We start from the raw sequence: 17,739 nt of genomic DNA, 5'->3' as shown, positions 1-17,739 counted from the left end.
GAATATTCAAAACATAGAGCAAGCATTCTTTCTCCAACTAAAGTTATAGGTGGAATTCGATAAAAAAGCCCGGTTAGGAATTGCTTCATTTCTTCAATTTATTAGCCTAAAAACGCGTTTCTATAGCTTTTTCACCCAAAGATTAATCAACGCATAGAGATATTGTACTTGTGTTGATAAATTGCTTATTAAGTATGATCGAGCAATCAAGGATTGAGATATCTGGAATAAGAAGAGGTTATGCGCAGATTTGGCGTATCCACAACACTGGTTTGCTTGAGTTTGGTTTCTAAGAAAGGGACATTTCATAAATGACAAAGACATATTTAACTTTTCATTACATTTAGTTGGTTTAGTGATATGTTGTTTCTACCCATTATTTTCCATAATACAACTTATTAAACACCAGTTTCAGAAGCATTCTTAGACTAAAATTCTGAAATAAATTATCCGTGGATGTCTCAACCTTACGGAACTTAACTGGAAAGGCATCGGTATCGTCATCATCATCGTTAAGAACAAGTATGGGGTCACCGTAAAAGCTGGTGGTGGTACCAACACTCTTAATACCGTTTATAGCCGAGTAGCTCTGGTAATGAACGAGCTTGTAAGTATTTTGTTCGTTTCCATATTTCTGAATCCTAAAAAAGCTATCTTTCCTGCTAGAGCTACCACCAGTCGTTACATAACGCTTGTTGGTACACGACGACGAGGATTCAACTTTCCATATCTTTGAGGAAGGGCATGGCCAGATCAGTGACTCAAAAGCGATTGTTAGGTTCGTGTTTATCCATATATCATTGCCTCTGTCGAAGAATGGAGTAGAGAAAGTAATAGGTAGGCCTGGTTGAAATGGAAGGACTGTTTGGACAATACCTAGTTGACACAAATGGGCTAAGTCAATGCTTGTTGGGACAAGACCGCCTTCTTTCTTGCCTGAAGCTGGTTGGATGAAGTACAGGGTCTGTCTTTGAATGGGGTTTCCGTTTGCGTCTTTGACGTGTTTTACTTCTGCCCCGGTTGTTACCGCAGCAGCCGAGACTAGAAGGAACAAAGAGATTAATAAGAATGGGATTGCTGTCTTATTGTTATTCATAGTGACTCTTGGGTGACTTGAGTCTGAAGCAAACAATTTCGTATGGTATTTATATCAGCAGACATTAATTTTTTTAATTATAAATGTAAAAAATAGCTTCGGAGTTGTGAGTATATTTTATAAAGTATCGGTGGGAAGGTGTTTATGAAATCTATTTTTGTTTGCTTTAATTGGCAACACGAGAAAGATTATTCACATAAATGAAAAAAAATCATGGAACCTAGCTAAAAGATGAATATGATAAAGACTAAAGCCACCGACAACTCATGGAAACAAGATGTCCAACGACAGCAGCATCAGCATGTGACTCAATGGTGGTTGTGCCCCTGAATCCTGATATGCTTTTATGGTAAAAAAAACTATGATGCACAAGATGTTGAAATTTAGTGATCGTTCATTTCAAGTATTAAACAAGTACATCATTCACCGTTTCTTAGAAAACCCTACAATGACTCAAAGCCCTACAATGACTCAAAGCTCAAGTTTTATATCAAAAGAAGGTGTTGAAGTTTCGTCTTTTACTTAATCCTGCACAAGAGAAATTTGAAACTGAAGTGAAGAGCAAAGACAGAGGCGCATATGATAAGTGCAAACGAAGAAGAAGAAGAATACATCTTTGTCTACACATTTTGTTCTCCTAGTGTGAAAAACAAAGGCTATTAGCCTATTACTATACTCGGGCCTAGTTCTACTTTTCGTGACTTAATTACGGGCCTCTCTTTTTGACATTATCTTCCTCTCTTTTTCTTCTTCAAGACTTTATTGTTTTCGTGTCTATAAAGAGTGAAACGTGTTAAGTTTGCTAATCAATTATGATTCTCATGCTACTAAGAGGAATATACATAAAAGATTTCATAGCGTCACTATAGTTCAAGCAAAGAGTACATTTTTATTTTGTTGTTCCTTGTAGAAATTAACAAATAAATACCCTTATACCCATAACGTGTTTTCCTTAGATTCAAGTCACTCAAGAATCACTATGAAAAAGCCCGTTAGATATTGAAGATGTAAGATGTCCGTCCTGAAGTCGCTGATGTAGTTGCTGAAACAGACGTTGTGTTGAGTGGTAAAGACCATGTGGAATCAATGTATTGAATTAGAGTCGTGTAGACTTGGAGAACAAGAGAATATCTTGGAGATAAGGAAAGATGAATAAACTTGAGGAACAAGTTTATGACTTAAAGAAAGAGAAATAAATGCATTCCAAGAAAAGAAAAGTTGCACTTATTGTTATTGAAGATATCCATACATGTTGTCTTGAAGACTAGGGTTTCGGGAACATGGAGAATAACTATAAGATAGCCATGGGGTCGTCTGTATAGAGACAGAGACACAGCGGCTGATCTTATAGAGAGAGATAAGCTCTTGTAAGTGTTTTGGGGTCGTACTGAAGCAGTGGCTGAAGTACTTGACGGGATAGAAACATAAGCGGGTAGCTTAGGAATCCTTCAGTGTTGGGTGTTAGGGTGTTAACACTAGACGAGTAAAGCTGAATAAACAAGGTCTTGTAATAGATTGTTTAAAGGAGATTCTAATAAAGCAGAGTGTTTGCTTGTATTATTTTGTCTCTTGAGTTATCTTCTGCAATACTATTATAGTGTCATCTTGCAGTAACAAGTGGTATCAAAGCGGGGCACTTAAGTTATCGGTGTTATCCTGAAGGTGAAGATAGACACGATTATTTCTATGCAGAAGGAGATTGTGTTGAATGCGGACCAATATGGTCATTGGAAGGCTCGCATGAAGCAAATGATTCGAGGAATCAATGAAGATGCGTGGACAGCTGTGGAGATTGGTTGGGAAGAGCCTACCATAGTCACATGAGGTGAGAAGAAGCCAAAGCCAAAAGAGGATTGGTCAGAGGCAGAACGCAATGCATCTAAGTTTAAGAAAAGGCGTTGTCGGTGATTTTTGGAGCGGTTGAAGCAGAACAGTTCCAGCTGATTCAGGGGAGTACTTCAGCTAAAGAGGCGTGGGAGATCCTGATGAATTCATTTGAAGGAGATTAGAGTGTCAAGAGGACACGTCTTGATCATTTTGGGTCGCAGTTTGAGAATCTCAGGTGGTCTGATAATGATTCTGTGGCGAGCTTCAGTGCCAAACTCAGTTGTATGGTGCATAAAGCATTTGTACTTGGGAATAAGTACAAGGAGAAGAAGCTGGTAAAGAAGTTACTACGCTGTCTTCCAACGAATTTTGTAGCTCACAAGGCGATCTTGCAGATGACTACAAACACGGATGAGCTCAAGTTTGACAAGCTTATGGGTATGCTGAAGGCAGAAGAGATGGAGACAAACAGTAGTTCAGTCTCTACATCAAGCAATGCACCAAAGAGTGTGGCGCTTGTAGCTGACAGAGATGGTGATAGATCTCTGACTATTGAAGATGCCATGGGTACGTTGGCGAGGAATCTGGGTAAGTATATGAATCCCTCGGGTGGAAGAAATCAGTATGGTCGCCATGGAGGTGATCGTGGCAATGATAGAAGGAGAGAAAGTCTCATATGCTATGAGTGTGGAGGCGTTGGTCCTATAAGGGTTGACTGTCATGTAGCACAACAAAGAGAACTTAAGTGTTCTGAGTACAGAGGTGTTGGACACACACAGCATGAATATCCAAACTCAAAGAAGGGAAAAAAAGTTCCATTGCAGTCGTCTGATGATCCAGAGTCTGAAGAAGATGGAAAGGTGGTGAAGAACCTTGTTGCATTTGGTGCACGCAAGGAGGAATCCAGTGAATCTTCGGATTCAGATGCTACAGATGAGGAGGAGTATCACATACTGCTAAATAATGGTTGAATCTCAAGAATGAGAATCTGAAGTTGCAACACGAATTGGTGCAGGGACGAGAGCATCATGATGATCTTGCTGAAGAACTTGCTGTTGTCATGAAAAGAATGAGTCTATCGAGAAAGAGATTAGCAAGCTGAGAAAAGTTGGTACTGGTGAACAAGAGAGAGTAAAGATGCTGGAACGTGATTTGGCCGAGAATTGCAACAGATCAAGATGCTCAACAGTTGATCCAAGAACTTGGATAAGATACTCTCGATGGAAAAACCGGCCAAGGTGAACTGGGGACTGGGATATCGAGGAGCTGAGAGTACTAAGGAAGTACAACAGAAGGGGCTATCACATTTTGTGCATGGGAGCACATCAAAAAGTGGAGCCAAAGAAGCTTGTCAGGAAGTACGTCGGGACGTACGACAAGGAGTAAGACATGAAGTTCTACAGCGTGCAGCTGTGAGTTACAAGCCGAAAGTAGTACATCAGTGCAACAACATGAAGGTCAGACATGAGGTTCTGAAGCATGGTTGTACACCTGGTACAAGGAAGGAGAGAGATAAGTGTATCAGCAACTGTGTCAGACCAAGTAAGAAGCAACATCGGATGTGATGTTGGTTCTGTGGGAAGATTGAACACAAGAAGGTGGAGTGTTTTGCTCATGAGAAGAGCAAAAACATGGCCAAGAAGGTGAACAAGACGTTCACTAAACCCAAAAGAGTTGAAGAAGTTCTCTTAGCCAAGAGTGGCTTACTTGATGAGGTCAACGAAGAGACGTCATGAGAAGGGTACAGCTCTGTTAAGAGTGATCTTGAGGTTGATCAAGAAGCATAAAGTCTGGAGCCAGGACACGAGGTTGTTTGTGACACAAAGGGAAATAAGATCGAAATGCGTCAGGAAGTGATGCGAGGTGATCTTCAGGAGTGTGATAGTGAAATCACTCCAAGACAATTGCAACGAGTGCAGAGGGCACTCGGTGTGGATGGGGAAGGGATCATGGTCAAGAAGACGACACATGAAGGAAGCCAGGTCCTCAACAGAAGCTGGTCGAAGGGTAGCTTGACAGGTGCGTCAGGTCGTGATGCAGTACTTGTTATTCCGCTGCAGCAGGGACTGTGTCATGATTATACATGGAGAACCGGACGGCTAAATCTGTAAGGCTTGACATCTAAGCATATGTTTTATCTTAATATGCAATCAAGCAAGGGGAGAATGGTGATGTTCTGGTATAGAGAATGCATATCTCATGGGGGAGAAAAGCATGTGTGGTGCACATCGCGTGCGGGAGAAAAGCACATTTGGTGTTGAAGTTTCCAGGTGGGGAACGTGGTTGCTGAAGGAGAAGAATATTGTGCTTGATCGGCACATAAAGCTAAAAGGGGGAGATTGAAGATGTAAGATATCCTCCCTGAAGTAGTCACTGACGTAGTTGCTGAAGCAGACGTCGTAGTGAGTGGTGAAGACCATGTAGAGTCAAGGTGCTGAGCTGGAGTCGTGTACACTTGGAAATCAAGAGAATATCTTGGAGATAAGGAAAGAGGAATAAACTTGAGTAGCAAGTTTATGACTTAAAGAAAGAAGAATAAATGCGTTCCAAGAAAAGGAAAGTTGCACTTATTGTTATGGAAGATGTCCATAATGTTGCCTTGGAGACTAGGGTTTCAGATACATAGAGAATAATTATAAGATAGTTATGGGGTCATCTGTATAGAGACAGAGACACAAAGGATGATCTTATAGAGAGAGATAAGCTCTTGGAAGTGTTCTGGGATCGTACTGAAGCAGTGACTGAAGTACTTGACGGGAAAGAAACATAAGTAGGTAGCTTAGGAATCCTTCAGTGTCGTGTGTTAGGGTGTTAACACTAGACGAGTAAAGCTGAATAAACAAGATCTTGTAATAGATTGTTTAAAGAAATTCTAATAAAGCAGAGTGTTTACTTGTATTTTTTTGTCTCTTGAATTATCTTCTGCAGTACTATTGTAGTGTCATCTTGCACTAATAGATATCTCACCCTCGTTCATCTTTTTGCTCCTCGTCAGGACCGTGCATTGCTTAAGGTGTTGTCAAAAAGAAAGCATTTGTCCCAGATCCTAAATAATTTATCTCTTTCTTTCTTAAAAGTTATCATCTTCAAAGTACCATTTCAATTTATATTTATTTTAACTTAATGTATTAATTTTAAAAATAATTTATTTATCTCAAATATTATTAGTTAAATAGATATAATTAATATAAAACACAAATGCATTTATATTACTTTTACGGCAATTCTCTCAAATAGTAATTTTTAAGTTTTTGTCACAAAATAGACTTCAATAAAGAAAAATCACCAAAATAGCTACTTTTATTTTGAAAATTTTAATATGTATTTTTTTTTAATTTGAAACTCTATCCTCAAATTTTCACATCTTAGCTCTAAACCATAAGTCTAGATTAGTTAATCTTAGGGTATAAATATATTTTTGCTTTTTAATATAATTTTAGGTCATTTTCTTTATTGGGAGCTATTTTTGTTACAAAAAATTAAAAGTGCTATTTTAGAAAATTTCTTTTATTTTTAATATGTGTGAAAGTATCAAAATGATACTTTTGATAAAACAGGGAAATAACTATTAGAAGGTTTTTAATTTGGAAATTGATTTAATTAAAAAAACAATTGTGAATATCTGGGTGGGATAATAGTTAAGTGAGTAAAATTACTCTGAGAAGTCTATAGGTTAACTTTTGTTTTAACTTTTTTTCTTCTTTGAAGTAAGGCTTTTTAAAAAGAAGACTAGTTTTTGATCCGTGCGCCTGCGCGGATGTATATTTTTCATAGAATTAATTATTTATAGAAATTAAATAATATATATATATATAAATACATTTTTCCATATTACATAATTGTAAAGTAAAGTATACATAAATTTTGTATCTGAAATTTAATTTGATAAAAATATACACCCACCCAAATCACTTTCTTATTTATTAATTTCATATTTATTAACATTGGGATATATTAATTGATTTTGTCGTGCATTATAAATACATTAACATTATGGTCCAAAATATAAGCTGTTAATTAAGCCTAGCTTACAAGTAAAAAACAGAATTCATTTTTACGGATATATCCCCACTAAGTCTTCTGAGATTCTGTTAAGTCTTCTGGACGACGTCCACGGAAGTCGTCTGGTATAGTTGATCTTAAAAATAATTTATAAATTTTGTAAAAAATATTTTGATAAGCGAAAAATTAAAATCATGTAATTATAAACAGTTTTAAGTGATATAAATTAAGATATAATAAAATTGAATTGTTTTCAACATAGATGAGTGAAAGTAGTGAATCATGATATTCTTTGGTCTAGGATTTGACAACATATGTTGTAGTATTGTATGTATTCTTAGGGTTAAATTTTGGAAAGCTTAAATGTTTTTTACATGTGATTATTTATGTATATAGTAAACATTTTTAAGTTTAATTTGATTTTATGAAGTGTTAAGTTAGTTAATTTAGTTTAGGGGTTATGTTTAAGGTCTAGACGACTAACATGTAAGTCGTCTGGGAAGTCTTCTAACTTCCGCTAAAAATATTTTAGTATCCCTCTAAAAATATTGAAGTCTTCTGGGCAACTTATATTTTTATATTAGAAATATTTCCCACAGACACACATTCAAAAACTTTAAAATTAACACATAATTATTATTTTTCTTTTGTACTTCAACATGTAAATGTTATCAACATATTAATCTATTAGATTTTTTTTATTAACTGAACTATTTATGACACAAATACTGAAATAATAAAACAAACTAATAAAATAGCTTTAAAAATATTTCACACAAACACACATTTCAAAAACATTAAAAATAACATGTAATTGTTGTTGGCGTTTTGTACTTTAACATGTAATTGCTGTCGACATCTTATTCTATTAGATTCTCTAAAATTACATCTTATTCATCTTATTCTATTATATTTTCTTAAAATTATTAACTAAAAATTTTAATTACACAAATAATAAAAGAACAAAATAAATTAATAAATACTTATTTCTCACAAACACACATTTTGAAAACATTAAAATTAACATGTAATGGTTATTGTTGACTTCAACATGTAATTGTTGTCAACATCTTTTTCTATAAGATTCCTTAAAATTATATTTTTCTATAAGATTCCATAAAATTATTAACTAAAATTATTGATGACATAAAAAATTAAATGACAAAACACACTAATATAATACGTTTATAAATATTTAACACATACACATACACATATTTTGAAAACATTAAAATTAATATGTAATTGTTGTTGTCATTTGTATTTCAAAATGTAACTGTTCTCGACATCTTATTCTATTAGATTCTTTAAAATTATTAAAAGAAGTTATCGATTACAGAAATAATGAAATGAAAAAAACACAATAATTGTCAAAACATAAATAACAAAAGGTTGTCCTCCTTCTATTATTATCAGAAGAGTTTCATGGGGGCTCTTAAGAGGTTCAAAGCCAAGTTACTCTTGCTTAAAAGAAAATTGTCTATTCGATTTTTTGGGTAATCTAGCATAATATTTAATTCTTAATCACTGTACTATGCAAACAATTTAGTTAATCATCATCTCCTGCAATGATCAATATGTCCTTATCTTAGAGTAGTGACTCAAACACCTCGATAATTGATAATATGTCGGTTGTATATGTTGTTCTCATTTTTCTAATTAAAAGGAGAAAAAAAGACAATTGAGAAAACTGAAAATTCAATTGAAAAAACACTAAATTGATAATTTTTATCGTCATTGCTATAGTCTTGGTTCAGCTCCCTCAACTATTCTCACATACTTTTAGTTATGTGATTAAATTTAGATATTAAAAACACAATTAGCCACCATGAATATGACAAGTGGAGAGAAGACTATCTTTAACATTTTTTGTCAAAGGTTTTCACCTTTTCTTCAAAATTTTCATATGTTTTTGCTCAACTTTTTCCTAATTTTTTAAATGAAATTTTCTTAGAATCCGCCTTGAATAAACTAACACTAATGCTACTTTTATATGTAAATGACTTTTAAACTATTATACCTCCACCACTCTCGCAAAAACCTTTGTCTGAAGTCAGTTAAAGTCATTCTTCTTTCATTTAATGTCAATACTGAAACCCTGATTCACATCCCTAAGATCATATACACCAGTCAAAACTGCACAAAACCTGTTCACTAAACCATTTAGATCCTAAAAGACCTGAAGCCATCAAAATTCCCCTCTCTTCCTTATAAAATTTACAATATATATAATTTCTTAAAACGAAACAAAAAACTCGTTTTTTTCTCTGAATTCATTATGAGTTCAAAGCAGAAAGGTAAAAACAAAGCGGCAGATTCCACCTCGACCAAAGTCCCATTGGAATTACCGTTGTTTGGGAACACGAAACTCCCTCCCAACTACGATCCCATGAGGGTTACAAGTTGTAGTAACTTGGCACTGAAGCATTACAACTCAAGATATCAAGTGGGGGGAGTTTATTGCTTATGGTCCCAAAAAACCACACGGTATCGAATCCTACGGTAGCACATACTACAAAGTCAAGAGAGAAACTGTTAGGTGCCAAGGTGCTCCGAACCCAGCTGGATGTTATGAATTTGTTGTGAATGATCCCACTAAGCGTTACGGTAGGACAAATTTCATTTTAGTATTTTTAAGTTGCATTTTTAGTTTTTCAATTCTGTTAATCTTTCTTTCTCTTTTTTTCTTTCTTTCTTGTTTTTCAAAAAATTGTTATACATTTTAGTATTTTATGTCATTGTTATTGACATCATATTCTATTAGATTCTTTAAAATTATTTAATGAAAATATCTATTACAAAAATAATGAAATTAAAAAACACAATAATTGTCAAACAAAAAGGTTCTCCTCTTTTTATCATTATCAGAAGAGTTTAATGAGCCTCTTAAGACGTCCAAAGCTTAGTTGCTTTTGCTTCAAAAGGAAATTGTCTATTCGATTTCTTTTTTGGGTAATCTAGCATAATATTTAACTCTTAATCACTGTAAAATCTATGCAAACAATTTATAAATAATGTATCCTGCAATGATCATTATGTTCTTTTTATCTTTGAGTATTGACTCAAACACCTCGATAACCGATAATATATCAATTGTATATGTCAATGTATATGTTGTTCTCATTTTTCTAATCTACTAATAATAGCAATCCCAATTAATTCTAAAGGTTGTGAATCCACTTATGTTGAAAGGTTGTGTCTTTTGAAAAAGAAGTGTAAAGGGTTGTGTCTTTTCTAAAAGTTATATGTTGTAAGGTTGTGTCTTTTCCAATTAATTCCTAAGGTTGTGTATTTTCCAATTAATTCCTAAGGTTGTGAACTCCACTTATGTTGAAAGGTTGTGTCTTTTGAAAAAGATGTGTAGAGGGTTGTGTCTTTTTTAAAAGTTCTATGTTGTAAGGTTGTGTCCTTCTAAAAATTGTTAAAAGTTGTGACTATTCATAAGTATCTTTTAAGAAGTGAGAAGTTGTCAGTATTAGAAGAATGTGACTATTCAGATTGAAGGGTTGTGACTATTTAAATAGATTTAAAAAAATCTATAAATAGTCTCTCCCATGCATTTTTCAAATTTAAATTTTCACTAATCTACTAATAATAAAATGGTGGAAAAAAAGTTCTAAGCAGTTACATGGATACAGATTTTTAAAAGACAATCAAATGAAGCGTTATAAACAAAAAAATATTAGGAAGAGTTTTACGTGTTTGGATAGCTAAAAATCCAAAACGAAATAATGAAATCATTAGTCTTAACTTTCTTATACTAGATGAAAAGGTTTGTTTTCCACACATACAAATTTGTTTATATCCATTCATGTTATTGCCGTGATTTTGCTGATATTGTTGCTATTGTTAAACCAATCACAATTTGATATTATTTGTTTTTGGTTGTAGAATGAAACAATTGTTGGTTCTATAAATAATAAATATATTCAACAATTTGAAGAATATTTTGTTGAGGGAAACATTTTATTAATCACTGATTTTGAAGTTTGGAAAACAACCGAAAATTATAAAATTTCAAACCATCGGTTTCAATTGCGTATTAATGATCAGTCAACAATTGAGATTATTAATGATGCCGAAGTTTCAATTGAATATGAGAAATTTGAATTTTTCAACTATGACCAATTTCGATTGATAGCCAATTCAAATAAACAATTTAGCGGTTGGTTCTTATACATAAATAACAAAATAGAGACATATATTAACAATTTATGTATAGTTAATGGTTTATTGTATTACAGATGTAATAGGTGTCATAGAAGAAGGAGGAATGTTGAATTTAGAAAACATTGATATGAATTCAAAAATAGTTATCTATATATACTATACTATAAGGAGAATAACTTGAAAGGAGAAGCTGTCCACATCAGCAAAGAAAATCAGCCAACCATATATTTTCAAATTACCATGTCATATTCCTTTGCAAAAAAAAAAGATACAAACTTTGATTATTAATTTATTAAACCATAACCGACGTATACGATGCTTCTCCTTCCTTCGATCTCCACTTCACTGGCTAAAAGAAAATCAGAACGTCAGGCGTTTCACTATATATCTTTTTTTTTGGGTCAACTCACTATACATCTTATATATCTTCATCTCCTTATTTTCCATGTTCTCCTTTAATACACCTTTTGAGATTCATAATATACAATCACCACTCTTATATAATAACATTATACTCTCAAACCTCAATATTGATAAAGTAATTAACATTTACATGTAAGAACACTTACGGAAAAAATGACTTATTAAGTTAATGTTGTAGAAAAGAGGAACAGAAAATAAAAAACATACATAACACATTTGCAACAAATTAAAATATATAAGTCAGCAGTTGGGTGTAGCGCAAGAAAATCTCTACGATTTAAGCCAATTTTAGCATTCTCTTAGAGTGTACTTCATATGATAATTTCTGATAAACATCATAAAACGTTTAACTAACTAAATGATTACATTGTGTTTAATTTGTTAAAAAAATAAAGAAATCATATTTATAAATAAAAATTAAAATTCAGTAAAAATAAAATTAAAAATTATCTTAAGAGTTACTTTGATGTCTACTCTAAATGTTTTGTAAAATTGATATCAAAATAAATTAAAATAAAGTTATGTCAAAACGTTTGTCAAAACATACAAGATTTGTATTTACTAAATAAAGAAAATAATTAATGAAACTTTGTGGCTTTTGGTGTGTACCACTGAAACAAATCATCATATACTATTAAAGTAAAAATTAAAATATGTTTGTGGCTTTTGATTAGCTCATTACAAATATTTGTTTGAGAAGTTTTTTAGGATGACCTAAATTTTTTTTGTTACAAATATAGCATTCAAAGGTCAAAAAGACAAAAAGAGATTTCATTAAAAGATAAATAGACATTTATACTTCTATGGTTAACTAATATAGAGTTATGGTTTAATTAGAGGGGTGTGTACATGATTTTTCTTTAAAACAAACTACACAATTTCAACATAAATTTTTTTAGTTTCAGTAATAATTTGGGATTTCAAGTTAAAATATTGAAAAATCTTAAAAAATAAAAAATTTCGAATTCAATGCTGTATTATTTAAAAATAAAAAGTATTATTGTATTTTTATTTAAATAATTATTATATTTAAATCTATAAAACAAAGATAGAATGGTCTTTTACTTCTTTAATGAAACATGTTTTAGTCATGCTCCTCTTTGTGAGTTATTAAATCTTAAGAGAGTAATTTGAGAAATTTACCATAATTCTTTTAGTTGTTATTTCCCGTCTATCATATATATATATACCATTAAATTAATTTTCTATCATTTATTTATAATGTTATACCAAATAATTTTGTGTAAAGTTCAATTACTCACCAATCAATGCATTATGGAATAATTTTCTGTAAAGATCAATTTAGGTTAGAACATCACCAATCGATGCAATATGAGACATTTTTTCAAATCTCTTAAAATTTATATTATGATTTCCGCAAAATTTAAAATTATGATAGATTAAAAAATATTATAAACGAAAAAATAATGAAAGACTTATGAGATCATTATAATTATTTTTTTTGTTTTGAATTATAATGACAGTAAATTTCACTATTTCTGATAAATAACATTATATTTTTAATATTTATTTTAATTCAAATATTTTGTTCAATAATATTCTTAATTAAACTAACTTATTTAAGGTTTTTTTTTTTGCGAATATGACTCAAAACTTGAAGTTATTCTTAAAGTAATTCATGCTTTTTTTTTGTGATGTAATTGTATATTCCCTTTGTATGTATGTTTTGTAAAATTTTGTTAAGAGAATATATAATAATGTTTATGGGTTTTGAGAATTTTAGGGTGTCGAAGGATTATTTATGTTAAGATTAATTATATTTGAGTTAAAATATTTTAATGAGGGGGTTCATTGAATGATTTAATGTGATAGTCAATGAGGATACATAAATCCAACCGACTTCCATAACGGTTCCAAAATTCAACCAAGGGTAGAAGAAGTGGAATCGAACAGCCAAATACGACACCTTCCAACTGACCTTGATCGGAATTCAGCGTGGTCGGTGTAGCAAATCTTCATTGGCCGTAGGTTTGAACCGGAGTTATTAAAACGCAGCAGATCTGTCTTTCGTTCGTCGACATTATTTTTGGAGAAGAAGCCGTCTCATGTGGGACCTCCTCATGTGTGGTATACTGCCTAGAAACCCAATTATGTTAAGCCCAAAACACTATCTGAAATATTTATTAACAAAAAAGAGAAAAGCCCATTAATAATTGTGATTAAGTGAAACAGTGAGTATCATCTAACCCGGACACATGTCGGCCTTTCAGGAACTGACTTTATGACGTGACAAAACAGGAGTGAGGCGAACATATTTTTATATATATATATATAGATTTTCTACGCAACAACAATGACTAATAACATCTGCATATTTGAAATACGCATAATCTATCCAGTAAATTACAATGCAGGGTATTTATATTTGAATACAACGTCTGCTTCAAAAATTCTATTTGATGACCCAATAAATGCAATTAATGATTTCAAGCAAAGGTAAATTTATAAATTATCAAACAAATACAGATTAATTAAGGGGGTGTTATTCAATCACTGATTTCAAATCAGTTATTAATGTTTTATAATCTATCAAATTTTAAAGTTTTAAGTTGATGGATTCTAAAATCTCGGCAGTAGACATCAGATTTTGATTCATTTGTTTATAAGAATCCATAATAGATGATTTGAAATCAATTTAAAATACAAGGAACTTTAAAATCCTTGAAAGTTGAATAACACTAGATTTTAAAAGTTGGATTTAAATCATTCTCTGAATAACACTAGATTTTAAAATAGAATTTAGAATCATCATTTGAATAATAGTGGATTGTGTTTAGATTTAAACTCTATTAAAATACATGATTGAATAACACCACCTAATTGTTTTTTCTAGAACTAATACATGTATTCAAATTTTAAAAGAACACTCCCGAAAATAGAAGGCAATATTCTTAATGGAAAAGGTTCTGTTAATTTAAGTCAACATTCATTTATCACAATCTCCAAACTTCTTGATATTCTTTCAGAAGAATTCGAGCAGGTATTTATATATATAGTAATTAATTTTTACCTTTCACAAAAATACTACTTGTCTTTACATTTTTGCCAACAACAATTTCACAAATTATTTAAATTATAGGATAAGGTTTTTAGGTGTCATGCCAAAATTATTGAAGTATGTTCTAGAAGTGGCTGGAATTACATTTCATGTGATAAGTGCAAAAAGAAACTAAAGAAAGATGGAAACACACTTGTTTGTGAAACCTGTCCTCATCAAGATATTACTGGTTCACATTTATAAATATATTTTAAACATCCATATTGCTTATTTTTTTATTTTTTTAATATATAAAAGTTATATTATTGAAAAGGTATCGGGTAGAGTTAATTGTTGATGATGGTTCAGATACAGTCTCTTTTGTAATGTTCAACAAAGATTTAACCAAGATTCTAAATAAATCACCAGTGGAATTAATAGATCATATTGTAAGTTATTTGATGTTCGAAAAATCAATTTATAATTTTAACAATTTTAAGTTAATGAATCAATTTAATATATATGAAACCATCAATAACGTTGAAACGGAAGAGAATGCTATAGTGTCTTTTCTAAATGAAAATCTTGTTGGTGAAGAATTTATTTTTACTATAAGAATAAATTCATATAATTTTAGATCCACTTCTTCTGGTATAACAATCATTGAGACTCATAGAAAAGACTCTGCTACCAACAGTGTATTGTAAAATATTTTTATTATTAAGATTATTGATTATTGATTAATTATTAAATTTTTGTTTTTGAGACCTTAAAATTTACCATTTTTGTATATATAGGAAAATATAAATAAGAGTGACAGTCATATTAATTATAACTGTAAAAAGAGAAGGATTCAAATGAGAATGTGAGAAAGATGAAGAGTGGACAGAAGAATGAAGGATCAAGTAAAAACTATGCTAGAAGTTATTTGAAAGCAAAGGAAAATAAAACAAAGAAAACTAATTTAGTGAAATCTGGGAAACAAAAAGTTAACTCAAGTACTGATCGACCAACAAGAAACAAAAGAATGAAAGTTGATTCTTATACATGGATGTAAAAGAATTTTTAATTTAAACATACACTAGATTTTGACCCGCACTTTCAAAGCGCGGAATCATTTCTTTTTAAATCGGAATCATTTCTTTTTAAAATTTCATTTAAATTAATAAATATTTGTCTAATCTATATTTTAATAGATTTTATATTTGTTTATAGTAATTTTTATAATTTTGTCTTCTTTATTTTTTATTATATAATAATAAATTTGTGTACTAATTAATTTGTGCAAACTTCTACTCAATAAATTTAATCATATTGTGATTATATATTTGCTAAGGTTATTTATTTATAATTTTAACTTATTAATTAAATATTATATGAAAAATGTAATAGACATTACGTTTTTCATTCTACATATTTTTAAATAATGCATAAATATTAAATTATAATTACACAAATATTAAATAATTATTATGTATTTAAATTAACTTATAATTGTTTTTAAAAGAAAATATTGTTGGGCTTCTTTGATTTTAAGTTTTTAAATTATTGGGCTGTTTTGTTTAGTTGGACAGAAGCAAATGTGTTGGGCTTTTAATTTCTGAAAACCATTAAAAGCAATTGAAAAAAGAAATGGAATGTTTTGTAATTAATAAGAAAATTCAGGGGCAGATTCATAAGAAGAATTCTGCTTTAATAGTATAGATTGTATTAATAATTTTTTCACAATATCACCTGTTAAATATTATTTACACATTAGTTTTTATTATGTTACCGATTTTAAAATCAATTCCTGCTAAAGAAGTAGTGACATGTACAAAAATTTTCCTTTTCACAAGTCTCCGTGTAAAGAATTAGTGAGAAAAGTGGGTAAAGAAGAAGAATAATTACTTTTTATAAAATCCCAAACGGTTATGGTTTCATTCGAGGATTAAAAGAAGATGATGTTTCAGTGGTTAAAAGTCACGATCTAATAGCGGTTATAGAATACAAAACGAGACGACGATCACTAGAAGAACACAAATACCTTTTCATGATCTTGAAACTGAGAGGAACAAAACATAACATCCGTTTTCTTACGACATGAAGCATTGCACTTTATACTTACAGTAAGGATTTAGAAACGTTGGCTTAAAACATCCAAACAACTCTGTCTATGTTTATCAAATACGGAAGTTTTTTATGGATACACGTGTTTTTTAACCTTACATACATTAAAAGAGCAAGAGAACATGTCTTTTTGTTTTGTGCAAGCTAGCATTCGTTTTACGTTTTGTACAAGGTACCAATAACCCCACTGCTTGTATAGACAAGAATGGAAACAATTATAACTATTTTATTTAAAAAGTCCAAATGAAACGAATAGTTGTATTTTGAAGGGTCATGTCTTTTCACCAATAGTTATAACTGATTGGTTCCTCTATAATACAGTTTGACACTATGTTTTAAATTCAACTTTTTTCATCATTTTACAAAAAGAAATAACGGGTGGACAAAAAATCTTGAGTAAATTAGCTCAATATACTCAAAAGAGTGGAATACCATTGAATTGGGGGAAAATGGTAGTGATGGGGGGGAAAATTGAAGGGAAATAGGGTATGGAATACAAATAGGGAGGAAGTTGTGGGTAGGGAGTACAATTACTCAAAAATCTTATTGAGTTAGGCAAAATGGACATAGATCCAGGTAATTTTCCACGTAATAAACTATCTTTGTTAAACCAAAACAGTCAGTTTTATAAAAAGTTATTAGTGGAGTATCTTTACTTTTGGTAATAAAAACATATACATTAATGACAATTATAATACATTAATGGTACATATTTATAGGAACCTAGAAATGTTTTTTATATATTTGTTATAATCATGAGCATGAGGGTTGTAAACACCTTTAAAAACATTTTAAACATTCGTGATTGATATTAGTAAGTTCTCATTTAATTAATAGGTAAAATTAACTACTTTAACATTTCGAACTATTTCATTAACATCGATCTCTACATAAGACACGTATCCCCTTCTTATTAATTGAGAAGCATTTTTAAAATGAACTTATAGTACCAAAGCTGAGGTGTCAGCTCCTCAGCCCTTCTCACATCTCCTTTTAAGATATCCTTTGATTACTAGAGTAATTAGTATTTGTGCCATTCTAAATTTTTGGACCGACTACCATCGTTTAATAAAAAGACAGTTTAAATACAGTGTTTTAGAATTTGGTTAACGAA

At 31.1% G+C, this 17,739-nt stretch overlaps 1 protein-coding gene across 1 annotated transcript; it reads right to left on the bottom strand.

Annotated features, from left to right (window-relative positions):
- Positions 1–281: 281 nt before the first annotated feature.
- On the bottom strand, positions 282–17,019 carry LOC103829007 (kunitz trypsin inhibitor 2). Its single transcript, XM_009104656.3, has one exon. The coding sequence runs from the start codon at positions 1,094–1,096 to the stop codon at positions 377–379; it is 720 nt and encodes a 239-aa protein (XP_009102904.1). The 5' UTR covers positions 1,097–17,019; the 3' UTR covers positions 282–376.
- Positions 17,020–17,739: the final 720 nt, after the last annotated feature.

This window comes from Brassica rapa, chromosome A07 (assembly GCF_000309985.2).
Source record: "Brassica rapa cultivar Chiifu-401-42 chromosome A07, CAAS_Brap_v3.01, whole genome shotgun sequence".
Lineage (NCBI taxonomy): Eukaryota > Viridiplantae > Streptophyta > Magnoliopsida > Brassicales > Brassicaceae > Brassica > Brassica rapa.
Note: the sequence above shows the minus strand (reverse complement) of the source record. Positions and strands in the feature narration are given on the sequence as shown.

Excerpts from the sequence above, each read along its gene's own strand:
- LOC103829007 (XM_009104656.3), bottom strand. The coding sequence starts at position 1,096 with ATGAATAACAATAAGACAGCAATCCCATTCTTATTAATCTCTTTGTTC.